At 40.6% G+C, this 13878-nt stretch overlaps 1 protein-coding gene across 1 annotated transcript in view; it reads right to left on the bottom strand.

Moving 5' to 3' along the window:
• The window catches only part of si:ch73-281f12.4 (RA_Radil_like and Myo5p-like_CBD_Rasip1 domain-containing protein), a 31080-nt gene that overhangs the window by 9572 nt on the left and 7630 nt on the right, over window positions 1-13878 (bottom strand). Inside the window, exons 5-10 of the mRNA XM_037792569.1 lie at window positions 12451-13146; window positions 10667-10704; window positions 8613-8785; window positions 8399-8511; window positions 4546-4765; window positions 4155-4327 (exon numbers count right to left, since the gene is read on the bottom strand). Coding sequence (XP_037648497.1) covers window positions 4155-4327; window positions 4546-4765; window positions 8399-8511; window positions 8613-8785; window positions 10667-10704; window positions 12451-13146 — 1413 coding nt within the window. The remainder of the gene's footprint in view (window positions 1-4154; window positions 4328-4545; window positions 4766-8398; window positions 8512-8612; window positions 8786-10666; window positions 10705-12450; window positions 13147-13878) is intronic.

Raw genomic sequence — 13878 nt, 5'->3', positions numbered from 1 at the left:
TAACCCACCGTTTTGTACTCTGCCCAAAAATAGAAAACCTTTGGACCAAAATATTCAGCATCTTTTCTGATATAATAAAAATCCCTCTAGAGCCAGATTCAAAACTGAGTATAAATTGAACACAAACTCAAAGATTACAAGTAGTGCTGGATTGTGCGAAGGGTTTATTTATCCCCCCTTTTCTTTTTTCTTTCTCTCTTGCTTTTTTATTTTACGTCCTTTTTGGGAAATAGTTTCAACATTTAAACAGTTCCCTATTCTGTATAAATGTCAAGATTTTTGCACAAATGCTTCTAATAAAAATATATGAAACAGAAAAACGCAGGATTGTAAAAGTTTAATCTTAAAGAACGAGCCACAAAAACTCTTTGTAGTCATTGTGAGAACGACTGGGAGGGAGAAACAAGTATTTTCCCACAATGCTTGTTTCCATATAAGGAAACAAAGTCATTGCTACTCTCTCATTTGCATGCAGAGTATTTTAAACCAATTATACTGTACGATCTGGTAAATCGTTTTTGTCCCTGCGGTAACAAAGCCTCTTGGGAAAATATTTCTCACTTCAAGTAGTTTGTTATCAACGCAGCTCCGTACCTGTGTTTACTCTGCACTCCAATAAAAGGTGCAGTATTATAATTAACACGTCATTCTTGTTCTGTGCAGCGTGAGAAGTGTAAACTCTTCATTATCTCTGCGCTCAGCGTCTCAGGTTTCTTATCATGAAATGTGACACACTGGAGAAAGATATGTGATGACTACAGAAAGTAGCTGGAGGATAAGGAAGCAGGTGAGTCATGTGATTGTTACGAACATTACATCGTTCATTCAGTCTGTTTCCAGTTGAATTGGTGGAAGTGGGACTTTGCCCAGACTTGCCGGGGCCACAATAGAAACCATAAGTTAAATGTTGTTGTGTCCCTGCCCTTCTCTTATAACACAGACGCCACACTGAAGATGAAGTTTAAATGCTGCTTATAAACTGCAGAAATGTAAAAATGTCTCTGTTTGTTATGTCTGACATTAAATGTTCGGCAGCTAAAAATAACTCCTCAAGATTTTGTGCTCTCCAGAACTGCTGGCAAAACCAGCGATGCCACATCCCTCCTAGTGTAATTTACAACTGAGCCACTTCAATTCTTAAAAGCCCAGAACTCCAGATGGAAAACTCTGTGCAGGGTGTGTGCTCTGCTGCAGCAGCCACAAAGTGACCTCATGCCAGGGCAGGGATACATTAAACCACCAGCTTCATAGCAACCGTCCAATCCCACGAACAGACGAGACGCTGCCTTCAACAGCTGTGTCGTGAGGGGGGTGGGGGGGTTGGGGGCTGGTGGTGTGTTGTGCCCCGGAGATGTTTCATTCAGGCTGGTATCAAGACTGCCTGCGAGTCATACGGTGAATGCAGGTGTGTAAAACTAGGCCTCATACTTAACCCAGTTCCTCCTCCTATAGTAGGTAGATCCCACTGACACACAACTTAAATTATGTGGTCTGAAATTATATCACATTAAAGGGACTGAATGTAAGTTTTTCGCATATTAACATTTTTTAATTGTTTTTTATTGCCAATGTGTGAACAGGCTGTAAACTAAAAAATGAGCCCTTCTGCGACTTTCTGGGTTTCTCTATCAGCCTGCAGACTGTTTTTAATGTGAAGAACCCGGGCCCGCTTTTCTGGGAAAACCCAACGAATGTGACATCATGCATGCTCACGAGTGCCTACAGGGCTAAACAGTGTGCAACCATAGCTAAGATTCATGGAGTCCATTAACGTCAACAAACGACCAGCCCCCTTCACAACGCAGACTCCAACACAAACTCCACAGAAGCACAAAAAAAAACAAAGTTATATCTGGTGAAACCCGTCTAGCAAAACAGGAATGTGACCGATGTCGGGGGGAAAACTAGAGTTGTGGGAGTGTGTGTGCACGTGGGAAATGAGTGGTGAAGCAAGAGAGAGAGGGAGCGGCGGCGAGTGTGTGAGAAAATGAGCGAGCAGCGGAGCAGAAGATTGATAGTTTAACTTTAAGAATATCAATAGAATGTTCAGTGGAAGTTGCAGCTAGTGCAGAAATGTGTCTCGTTTCTCGGCGGCTGAGTAGAGTGACGGCTGGGGTTAACTCTGGGGCAAGAAACGTTATCGACTCCGGCCCAGGAGACCAAAACTACAGTGTCTCTCCTGTTCCTTCTGACCACGGTCAGGAGGCTGAAACAGGAAAAGTTAACACTAGAATCAACATCGATTCATGGAGGGACCTTCGTTTGGTAAGCTAACATTACTGCCAAGCATGAGAAATATAGAGTGATACTGTGCTTTTAGCTGCTAATGTTGCTAACGTTCCCTTTAACTTTCTTCTATATTATTTTATTTTATTAGTTTATTTGACAGGATACATGTAAGCGTTGTTACATTTAGATAAAATGAAACCGATGCACTGTATGTAAGACTTCTAGTGGTAGCTAATTTATAGTCCTTGATCACTGATTCCCAACCAGGGCTACTTGTACTGTACCTCAGGGAGTACACATGCAGTTGTCAGGAGGTACGTGGACTGGAAAGCTCCAATAATTAACTCAACAAAGAAACTGAAATTGTGAATTCATTTTTGATTTGAATACTGTTGTGTTTTGGTTTGTACTGTTGTTCGACCTTTGTTCCTCATCGGTCACCTGGCTAGTTTTATGTGTCTGTTTCTCTTTACGTGTTTTGTAACCAGCCAAGTCAGAGCTCAGCTTACTTCTGCGGTCCACAGTGTAAACAAGATTTGAAAGGGTAACCAAGAGAACGGTGTGATTAAGGAGGGATTAAATGTTAAGTTGGCCAGCTACCACTGCTCAGCAAAGACCAAACACGTGTGAAAGCAGATATAAAGTTATTGTTCTAGTGATGTTTGAGTGATATAGTGTGTTATTCCTCCTGAGCATGCACTGAAACAGAGGCTTTAAAATGTCTTTAATCTTTGAACATTGGTAATGCCATTCGGGCTCTTGGCCACATGTTTCCACTTGTCTTACGTCAGAACGAACAGGATTTAATTTCTCTGATAATATATCATGCTGTATACAGGGCTGTTAAAGTTAACGCGATAATAACATGTTAACGCAATTGATCTTCCAGAGGTTGTAGCGGGCTCAGTTTTAAAGCTAGAGTGAAGATACTGGCATGCTATGAAACTAGAAAACCTAAGGAATCCACAACCGTGTCATACTAGCTTGTCAAGAAGTTCAGTCACATCATTTAGTTTATAGCTTAAAAAAGAGGTTTAACTGTGCAGTTACACTTAAAGTGAGATAAGGGATAAACCTTCACTGGCACCATGACATCAGGAGTTGGTCATTTTAGTGTATTTACTTTGTTCCTGGAGGTCATTTCCTCATATCGGATCAATGTGAATGGCACTGTGGCAGTTTAAGTGCTACTATAACTATTAATCAATAACATGCTTCCACAGACTTTATGGCATTATTAGTCACAGTTATAATGGAAAAATCCCACTGGCTTTTTATTGAGGGAACCAGGGCGATGCTAACTTCCTGGTTGGACTACAAAAACCCATCATCCCTGCCGCACTCTATTGCATCTTCTCTCATTGTTGTTCTTTTGTTTTCCTTTTCTTTGTTTTGTAATTGACTTGAAGTCATTGTAAATGATGATCAACGATCTCTCGAGTATAAATAAGTGTATATAAATAAGTGTATTTTAAAGTAAGTGTATGCTAGATGATATGGTTGTTGTACAGTGTTCCTGCTTTGGTTAACTCACAGACATGGTTGTTATTTATGTTGTTGTTGTTGTATATCTTCTTATATATTACATATCCTTGTAGCCCATATGAATGTGGTTTCAGGCTGGTGCTGTAAAAGAGCTTAATGCTCAGTTAATTTTCCCTGAATACATAATGGTTGATGATGATAAATAAAGGTTGAATTGAATGAATAAGAAGCTGCAGAAAATAGTAGGAGCTACATTTCTGCAGAGGGAGGCGTTAACTGAAACATTTTGCACCTAATACATAAACACACATAACTAATGTCGTACTGACACCTTTAAAACAATGAAAACATTCATGCTGACGCAAACATGACTCGACTCCCGAGGCTTCAGCCGCCCACGGAGAGACAAACAGGAAAGGATAAAACGGATGTCCTCTGACCTGCAGGAGGGTTTCTTTGGGTGTGGCCAGCAGATTGACAGCAGCAGAAAGCTTCTGGAAGAACTCGTTGGCCAGATCGCCCAGACCGATGCTCTGGATCCAGTCCATCAGCAGGTCCAGGTTGGCCCGGATCTGAACACCTCGGGACCACTGGTAGAACCCGGCGTCAGATCCTGAAGAACAAATTGGTCAAAATTAGCGGTGATACTGAAGTGTAACTTTAACTAATGCTCAACCAACACAGTTTTTACATTCAGTAGCAGTACTGACATGTAATAGAAGAAGTTATTATAGCAATAGTATGACGCAAATAGTGTGACGCAAAGCGGTGGCTAAAACAAAAGTTAAAAAAGGTCAAACAGGTTTCTTAAAGCAGTAAAGTGAGTCTCACCTCTCTCCATGAGGGCGTTGAACAGCGACGCGTTGATGAAGAAGAACAGGTAGGCACAGAGTTGTAACGAGATGTCTGGATGGACCTGGAAGGCTGTGAGAAGCTTCAGCGCCTCCTTCAGCACCTCCAGGATGCCGCTGAGTCCTTCAGGCACTCGTAGCTGACCGCTCTCTGAGAACGGGTTCCCGTCCAGCAGACCGGACAGGGCTGAATACATGCTCTGTGGAGAGGGACGGTGACAGTTTACTTCTCTGCTGTAAAGACCAGCTCGGTGTTGCACACTGTACATACTGCTAACGCACCATGAGAGTCACGCAGTGATAAGGCTGATAAACAACAACATATAGTCACAACTTTCCTTCTTCTTCAGGTGATTCCTGATTATATAAAGTGCAGTGCAATAAAGGTAGTGTTCTTTTTCTGTCTTTTCTTGTTTAGTAGAGAACATAATGACTCAAAGAGAGGAAGGCATTCACAGAGCGTTCAGGAAACTTAGCAGGAAAGCTTGTGTTTCACAACACAAAAGACTAAATGACAATTTATTTTTAAATGTGTGTATTTTCTTATGTATTTATGCATTTATTTATTTCCCCAAACTTTTTTATTTCTGTATTCTTTTCTTTTTACATTTCTTTAATTTCATTTCTCAACTCAACTCAAGGTTTTATATCATATTTAATTGAATATTTTTGAGTTGTGGACAAAACAAGATATTTAAAGACATCACCTTGGACTTTAAGAAACTGGGATGGACATTTTTCTCTATTTTCTGTCATTTTATAGACCAAACGATGTATTTAGAAAATAATCGCCAGTTGCAGCCCTACACTCAAATATAAATAAATAACAGCAGGAATAAGACAGTAAACTGCAAACACTGCAGAATTGTCTTGCAAGCTGTTTTAGTGAACCTCATTGTCAGCTGTCACACAGATCCGGCTCTTATCACTACTCCTTCTTCTGACACAGTTCTGCCATTGTTTTACACGGCATGACATCATCTGCTATGTACACACACACGCACACACAACACACACACACACACACACACACACACCATGACTTAATATAATGACCTCAGACCAACTGAAAGAGGCCATAAAGACAATAATGACCCTGCATGCCTGAGGCAACAGGTCAGCTGATAGTTTACAGCAAGGCTCAGCAAATATTCAGCTGCTTATCAGTTATCATGGAAAAAGTAGATTATTAAGGATTTTTACAGACTGTTGATAGTGTTTAAAACACATATGTATGCCTACACATTTTCTGTATGTCTTTATGGCCTTTTATGAAACCAGTAATGTAAAAAATAGCACAAAAATATACATTTTCCCCACATTTTTCCTTTGTTTTATTCCACTCAGCACTCAACTTGTCTTGTATTTAACAGCTACATTAAGGCCCCTTTGGTTTAATTCATACTCTATTTTTAAAAAGACTTAAGAAAAAGAAGAAGCGAGGAAATTATGTCTGTAAATTACGAACGTTGAGTCATATTTCACAGGAAATCAACAGAAAAACTGCTTTCCCCTGTTGGGTGTTTCCTGTGAGGACAGTTTGTCTTCCTCTACAGGAAACAGACCCTCTTTTTCTCTCCACCGCAAAAATAGCTACCAGCAAACACCTACATAAAGGATACACTTTCTAATTAAGAGAAAAATTACAGTGTATGTTACTGCTATGTTAAGCCTCCAATAAACGTGATGGCAAACTGAAGAATCAGAAGATTTTTTTTAGCCTGAGGAGCATAAACTGTACAGTAAAAGGTCTCTTTTTCCAGTACAGGCTGTTGAAATATGTCTGAGTAATCAAAACAACAGCACAGACTGTTCCTGCTTCCTTCCCTCCCTTCTTCAAACAGTCTCTGTGCGGGGTGGTGGTGTTTCTACAGGCTCTGCTGCTGGGTTGTCGACTGGATTCTGCATGAACCAGACAGCCTTTAATAAGCATCTTTAACCAGTCACATAAATCTAGTCTGGGAGTGTCCTGTCGGGTTATAAACAGGAGAGTTGACTGCTGACTGTCACAAATCCAGTCACACACTGAGATTTCCAGACCATGAAACGTCTACACTGAAGGGAAATAAACTATCTCTGTCTCCGTGGTGTACCCCAAGGCTATTCGAGGGAGTTGAAATATTTCAATTCGAACAAGAAATTAGCGCAACGCTGTGTCGTGAAAGCCTATCAGCGTTGAGATTCTCCTCCTGTCATCACTGACGTCCTGTATCGGTCTGTGGTCACTCAGAGCTACGATAGTACATCATATCTGTACAGAGATCGGACCAAACTCTGTGTATAAATGTATGTGTATAAACCACAGACTGTCTATGGTATAAACAACAACGTCGCTGCCGTATTTATGTCTAGATGACTTTATCTTGAGTGTTGATGGAGCGGCTGCATAGCCTGGCACTGACCGATCCGAACCGCGATCAGAAAACAAGCATTTTAAAAGTTGTTAGCTTTTCGTCTTGCGGACAGACCTGACAAAGCATGAATTCATACTTTTTTACAAATCAACATCATTATGTAGTTATTTTTGTCATACTTTGGATCTGTTTATTGCAATTAAATCACAGCACAATCTGTTCATTTTCAGGTTCATACCGCAGTAGCGTCGTGTGACTTGCTAGATACAGTCAGTGCAACGGCACTATATGTGAAGACAGCTCACCACCGGGTGATGTTATGAACCCAGACACAACGGCGTTTTCTGACATACTGTATCTGGGACTTCCACAACATGTACAAAGCAGATTTACTTATTTCTTCCATGGTTGATGGAGGAAATGGCGGAAAGAAAAAGTTGTCGGTATCTATGGAGACAAGCTCCTTCTCCTCTCCGGCGCGTTTAGCGCGAATAAACTCAAATGATACCAGCGGACCATCTCGTGTAAATAAAGGGAGGTGAAAATTTGCTCTTGATCTGAACACAGCATTAGGCCCCATTTCATTGTCCTTATATATGCTTCTAGTTTTTTCTTTTGTTGTTGAGAAAATTCAACATCTCTTATCACTGTTAAGATGATGATATGGAGCTGTACTTCCTCTTGAAACCAAGTGAAACACATAATCTTCAGTTTCTTTAGTTGTTTTGAAGATGTGCTGTATGCTGAACTGCTGTATGGCCAACGATTTGCTCTAACTGAGAGTAAAGACGGAGGTCCTTATTATTGGTCCTGAAAATGTCTCCAAATTTCTGAACAAATTCTAGAAGTCTTCGTGTCATTTAAAACTGGATAAAAAGTCCATTTATGACAGCTTCTGGCAGACAACCACAACGCTTGATTATCAGTATAACAATAAAACTTTTTTAATTTTGTCTTTTACAATTATTCACCTATTTAGTTTTGTTTTAAATACTTCAATTTCTCTGTAAAGCCCTTTTGGTCATCGCCTGTTGTTTTTGAATGTGCTCTATAAATAAATTTGACTTAACTTTCATTATTAATGCAATTTCAAGACTAAAAAAGCCTTCAGATGTTCATACAGTGGATCTCACCAAATCAGGCATTCTGGTTTTGTTATTCAACAAACCAGTGAAACCAGTGTAACCTTTGGAGACAAGATTGTCTCTTTGTTTATATTCCAGTCAGTGGAAAAGTCTCCCTGCTCACTATCTCACAGGCCTTTCCTGACTGACAACGCTGGCGTTTCCATTCTGTTATTGTGTTTCTATCTGGAATATACTCAATGAAAACAGAATATGGTGTTTACACAGTCCAATTTCCTGCTTCACATGTGACCGACTCAGATTTTACAGGTCAAAAGGATGTGAAACCTGCTGAGATTACTATATGAGTGTGTGTGTGTGTGTGTGGATTGTGTGTTAAAGAAGAGAAGCCAACCTTTGTTAGATAGTAGACAGACTGCTGGAAGGTGAACATGATGATTTCCTCCAGGACCGTCATGGCTTCCTCACAGGCTGTCCGAGTGGAGGACATCTCAGAGTCCAACAGACCTGACAACACACACAAACACATTTTAAACACACACTCCAACAGCTGTGGCAGATGATAATGAAGTTAAAGGCCACGTTGTGTTGTTGTTGTTGTTGTGTACCTTCGTCCTCCTGGTCCTGCCTCCAGGGCAGCAGCTGAGGGACTTCATGCTGGATGAAGTGCAGCAGTTCGATGGAGTTGGCCATCCAAAGCACCAGAGGCTGCAGACCTGGGATCAGCTCCTCCATGCTGAGCAGCTGGAGAGGCTCGGGCTGCTGCCCGTCACTGGAGCTCCTGACATACAAACAAAGAGATTAATGCTACTTTGATAACGAGTAACTTCAATTCTGTTATTGTTGTATGAACTTTCTAGATTTCCAAACCTCAATCCTGTTTATTAAAATCCTTACCTGTATGTTTGGTATTTGTATTTTTACAAGTGAAGCCTCATAGTTGTGTATTGAACGTTATATTTCAACCTGTAAACTGTGCAGAAACTCTTTGGGTGATATACCGTACACTAAAACTGAAGTTTAAGTTAATGATGAGGCATACAGGAGATTAAAAAAGACCTAGAATCCTAAATTACTAAATATTTTTGTCCTGTTTAAATTGATCAAAAATATAAAGAATAATAGCTGGAGGGCATTCGTTCTTTTTTGCAGCAGAAATTAAATCATTAAAATCAGTAAAAACCATAATAGCTGCAGCATTTATTCTTTTTGCAGCAGAAAGCTAAGGCTTCTGTCATGTGCTGACGTCATTACGTTACGTGTGGAATGTACAAAACTATCCCTATGCCTTTGCACTCGATCTGCTCATAAAAATGAGAAGATCTCAAAAAGAAAAAAATGGGCATAGTTCAAATAACTAATGGAGTGTTAAGAAATATTTTGTTCATGTTTCTACATTTAGAAATATTTTCAATCAATACGATTGAATTAATTAATTAATTAATTGTACAGATTTTAGGGCTATGAAGATACTCCAAGAAACAACATCCCAATAAGCAAAAATATCAATCTAGGCACTGGTGGACCATTTCTATTGCAGAGTTCAAAGGATTAATGAAATGTTCTGGCATGACAGACAGCTGCTTAGCTGTCATCACGTCAGTGTAACATCGCAACGTGTTGTTTGTTGTGACAACAGAATTGTCTGACTTCAGAGTTGGTCAGTAAAATCTGTATAATTTGTTGTATAAGTGACATAATCCAAACCTATGGGAAGACAGTAAGATGAATATTTCATAGTAACAAAAATGTTTATCCTTCAGTTAACCTAGTTTGAACTTCCCTCTAATATTTGCAAATCAGCTAAACTTGTATGAGCAGTCAAACTGAGTTACAGCTACAACTCCTCCTCATGAGGTCATTGTTAATGTTACTGTTCCAGGTCAAAATGTCTCTCCTATTTCCCAACTGCTGAAATGATTAGTTGATGAATCGACTGAAAGTTAATCAACCATGTCATACTAGCTTGTTGGGAAGGAGGCTAAATAACACTTCAAACTGGCATGGCCATTTTCAACGGGGTCCCTTTAAATGAAAATGGGTTCTATTGATTTCCAATAATAAATATATACATACATTTGCATAAAGCAGCATATTTGCCCACTCCCATGTTGATAAGAGTATTAAATACTTAACAAATCTCCCTTTAAGATACATTTTGAACAGATACAAAAATGTGCAATCAATTTGCGATTAATCAAGGTTAACTATGGACAATCATGTCATTAAATATTTTAATATTTTGACAACACTAACTTATATTCTTCTAAAGGTTCGGTCACATTACACTGCTGTCCTTTGAATATTCGCTCCGTCTCCCATTCACTTCTATTGAGTCAAAGTGTGATAACTTTGCTACAGAGACAGACAAAGTGTAATCTGGTGACGATAAAGCGAGTCGTCACTGTGCTCATGAGAAAACTCTCTTCTTCTTTCTTAGAGAGAAAGAGACTGTGGGAAAATCTCTCTTTGCACAACCTGCATTTAAAAAAAACCTCATTGTTTTCTGGAGGAGCAAATAGTAGTAAAATCAGACTTTAACTCCTCTTTCATTCCGACAGTAAAACTGGACGAGTCGTATATCATCGCAGGCGGCAGCTGCTGCTCTTCTCTCTTTGTATTCTCATTGTCACGTATTTCTGAAGACACTTTGTTTACTCACGTTTCTGGCTGGATCGCTGCAAGTTCCTTTGTCTTCTCCTACAAAGAAGAACACATAAAGAAAATATACATTTCATACATGCCTTACCAGCAAACATCAACCATCTTATGGACATTAAATACAACCCTGATGGCACATTTGATTACTTTACATTCTTCGCCAAAAACTCAGGTGATTATAATGCTGTATACACACTCGGGGCTCTGACTTAACTTTTTCACCACCGACCCAAGATAAATGCCGGCCGTCTAAGGCATAAAATGGTTTTGATAATTGAAATGGATGCGTGGCCTAAATAAAACAACATGGAAATCTTTGTCTCCATCTCTTCCGCAGTACGTTTTGCAGGTAAGGCTGCCGGAGACACCAGAAACTCAAAATCCCACCACCGCTTTGGGACGCCATTGTCACTGCTTTCAGATGTCACTGCGTTTGTGTGTGTGTGAGATTGTGTACTCTTTAAGAAATTAATGTAGGGCTAGACTTGATTATTCAACTATTTAGATATTCGTTCGTTGGGTATGTATTTTGTTTTCAATTTTCATATTCGCATACTGTATTTGATTTGTTTTTTCAAGCCCTCTGGATTACAAACATGCATGAAACACACCAAACCTTTTAGAAAATGTTTTTTTTTTTCAATTAAAAATACAAACAACACTGTAGAATAACAGAATCGTTAAAATTGAATGTAATGTCTTTAATTAAACCGAAAGACGTGTTGCTGCGCAATGCTGTCCATCTCAGCCAAGAACAGAAAAATGCGTGGAGTCCTTCCGGAGTTATGTCATGGAGACGAGCCAGAGCCCTCGTCGCCATTGCTTGTGTCAGAATGCAACCCACGGAGGGCTTGGGCTGAGAGGCAGCCGCCGCAGGCTGCATTAATCACAGGCTTGCAGCTGGGCACTGCCAGAGAGGTGAATAATGCAGTGCAGGGAGACAACAGCCTAAAAACACCACTGGGCCCGCAAACGTGACTTTGAGGTACGTGTGTGCACCGTCCACACAAGGCGTAAAAACAGCACTCGTGGACTCGTCATGAAGATTGTGGTGCTTTTTAAAGACACAAATAAGTTAGAGCCCTGCAGACTTATCAACACTCAGGCTGTATCCGAAATCACTCACTTCATATTAAATAGTGTCCGAATGTACAGTGAGAATTATTATACCCTATATAGTGGACTCAAAGTATCCCACAGTGCATCATGAAAAGTAGTGGACGACGATGGTCAATAACCGAGCACTATATATACCATCATGAATTGTGCTGAGGGAAAAATGGCAGACGGACGAGAGGAGAGAGAGCAGCACGATTGAAACAAATTCATGAGTTGTGGTGCGAAAATATGTGAGTTAGAGTATCACATCACAACACAAACAGCCACAAAGTACTTTGTATTTATTAATCTGGGAAAATACGCTTATCGCCCCCACATTCTCAGCGAATGTTAATTTTTACCTTTCACAATAAAAGCCCTAGACGTATACGTTGCATCACTGCTTACCAACATTTCGCTAAGAGACAACTCTACGAAATAGCTATGTATTTATCACAAAAATACATGTCAGTATTTATTATGGACTGTCTACCAGCAGGTGTTGGTCTGGCACGTTTTAATTGTGCCAGTCTTTAAGAGTGAGCTCATTATATAGTTCTCTATAGAACTCCTTGGATAGTGAGTAGGGAGTAGTGAATGAGTGAATGATTTTGGATACAGCATTAGTTAATTTGTGATTCTCTGACACAAAAGGTAAATGATCTGAAGTCAGGGTTTCATCCTTACCCACATAACGAGCTGGATCTGGCCGGCTATCCGGAGCAGCAGCTGTCTGAAGTGTGTCAGCTCGAACGTGGAGGCTGAGTGCTGGATGCAGAGGCTCAGCAGGAAAGCAGGTGTCAGCTTCGGTTCATTCCCACTGGGGTCCAACATATCCAAAACCTCCTGCAGGACTCGTTCCTCCTGCTCCAGCTCATAGATCACCAAAGCCTCTGTGCCCTCCAGGTCCCTCCAACGAGGCGGTAAAGGCTTCCTCTGGAACCTTTTGATGGCGATAGAGGAGCCACATGACAAACAAGAGGATGATGTCTTGGTGTCAGAGTTCGGGCAGAGTGTGGTCATCCACAGAGGGGTCTGGAGGGATCCTGATGTGCTGGTAGGATCCTTAAACATGAACAGGTAGTGTTTCCCCAAGCCCACCAAGTCCCCTGGGTTCAGTTCCACCTCCTCTTTAAGGAGGAAACCATTTCTGGTGACGGGGGCACCATGGAGGGGCTTCAGCATTGTCAAAGTCTTTCTGTGCTCCCCTGTGGAGGTCTGGATGTTAGAGTCCAGGCGTCTTACGCAGCAGTGTTGAGGCAACACATCAGGAGCAAAGAGAAGGATGTCGACCTTTAACCTCTCCTCGTCTTCTCCGTTACAGTGCTCCCTGCAGCAGCCAAAGATGGTGGTGGTCCCACTCATCAGGTAGATGACAAAATCCTGCAAAATAAAGGGTTCTGTTTAATTTGGGGCTGCAACTAACAAAGATTTTCTACCGCTGCCTTGATCGGTTAGTTTGTTTGTGTTATTGTTAGGGCTATCAATCGATTAAAATATTTAATTGTGATTAATCGCATGATTGTCCATAGTTAATCGCGATTAATCGCAAATGAATCACTCGTTGCTGGTTTATTTTCTGTTCACGTTTCAGCTCTTTATTTAATCCCACACTCGTGATTCTACACCTGTTTCCCAGTGACAGTCAACGTGTAGGGCGGGATTTGATTTTCTTGTGTAACATTTTGGAAAGGAACCAGCAGTGTGCGTGTCAACAGCAGCGTGATTAGACTGCACTGGCAGCGTGAGGTGAGACAGGAAAAGAAGGGCTTATGGGTGAGACGTTGGTGATGTCCGTGACCTCGGGGTCACCACATTAAGACTATTACTCGTGAGATGATACAGTATCGTCTGTGCTGGTAACGGGCCTGTGGCGAGCAGTGTGGAGGTAGAGCTGCTACATCGGGAGTTATCTCCTACATACAGGAGAAGGTTGGAAAAGTTTGAAAACAGACATTAAGTCCAGTTTACACACTTAGTGTCCACTTTATTAGATACACCTGCACAATGTAATGCAATTCTATACAACTAACTACTAACTGTCTGCATTTATGATGCATATAATGTTTGTTTTTTGTTATAATTATATGTTTTAGCATTGAGGTCATAGTATAG

This window comes from Sebastes umbrosus, chromosome 14, assembly GCF_015220745.1.
Source record: "Sebastes umbrosus isolate fSebUmb1 chromosome 14, fSebUmb1.pri, whole genome shotgun sequence".
Classification (NCBI taxonomy): Eukaryota; Metazoa; Chordata; class Actinopteri; order Perciformes; family Sebastidae; genus Sebastes; species Sebastes umbrosus.
Note: the sequence above shows the minus strand (reverse complement) of the source record. Positions and strands in the feature narration are given on the sequence as shown.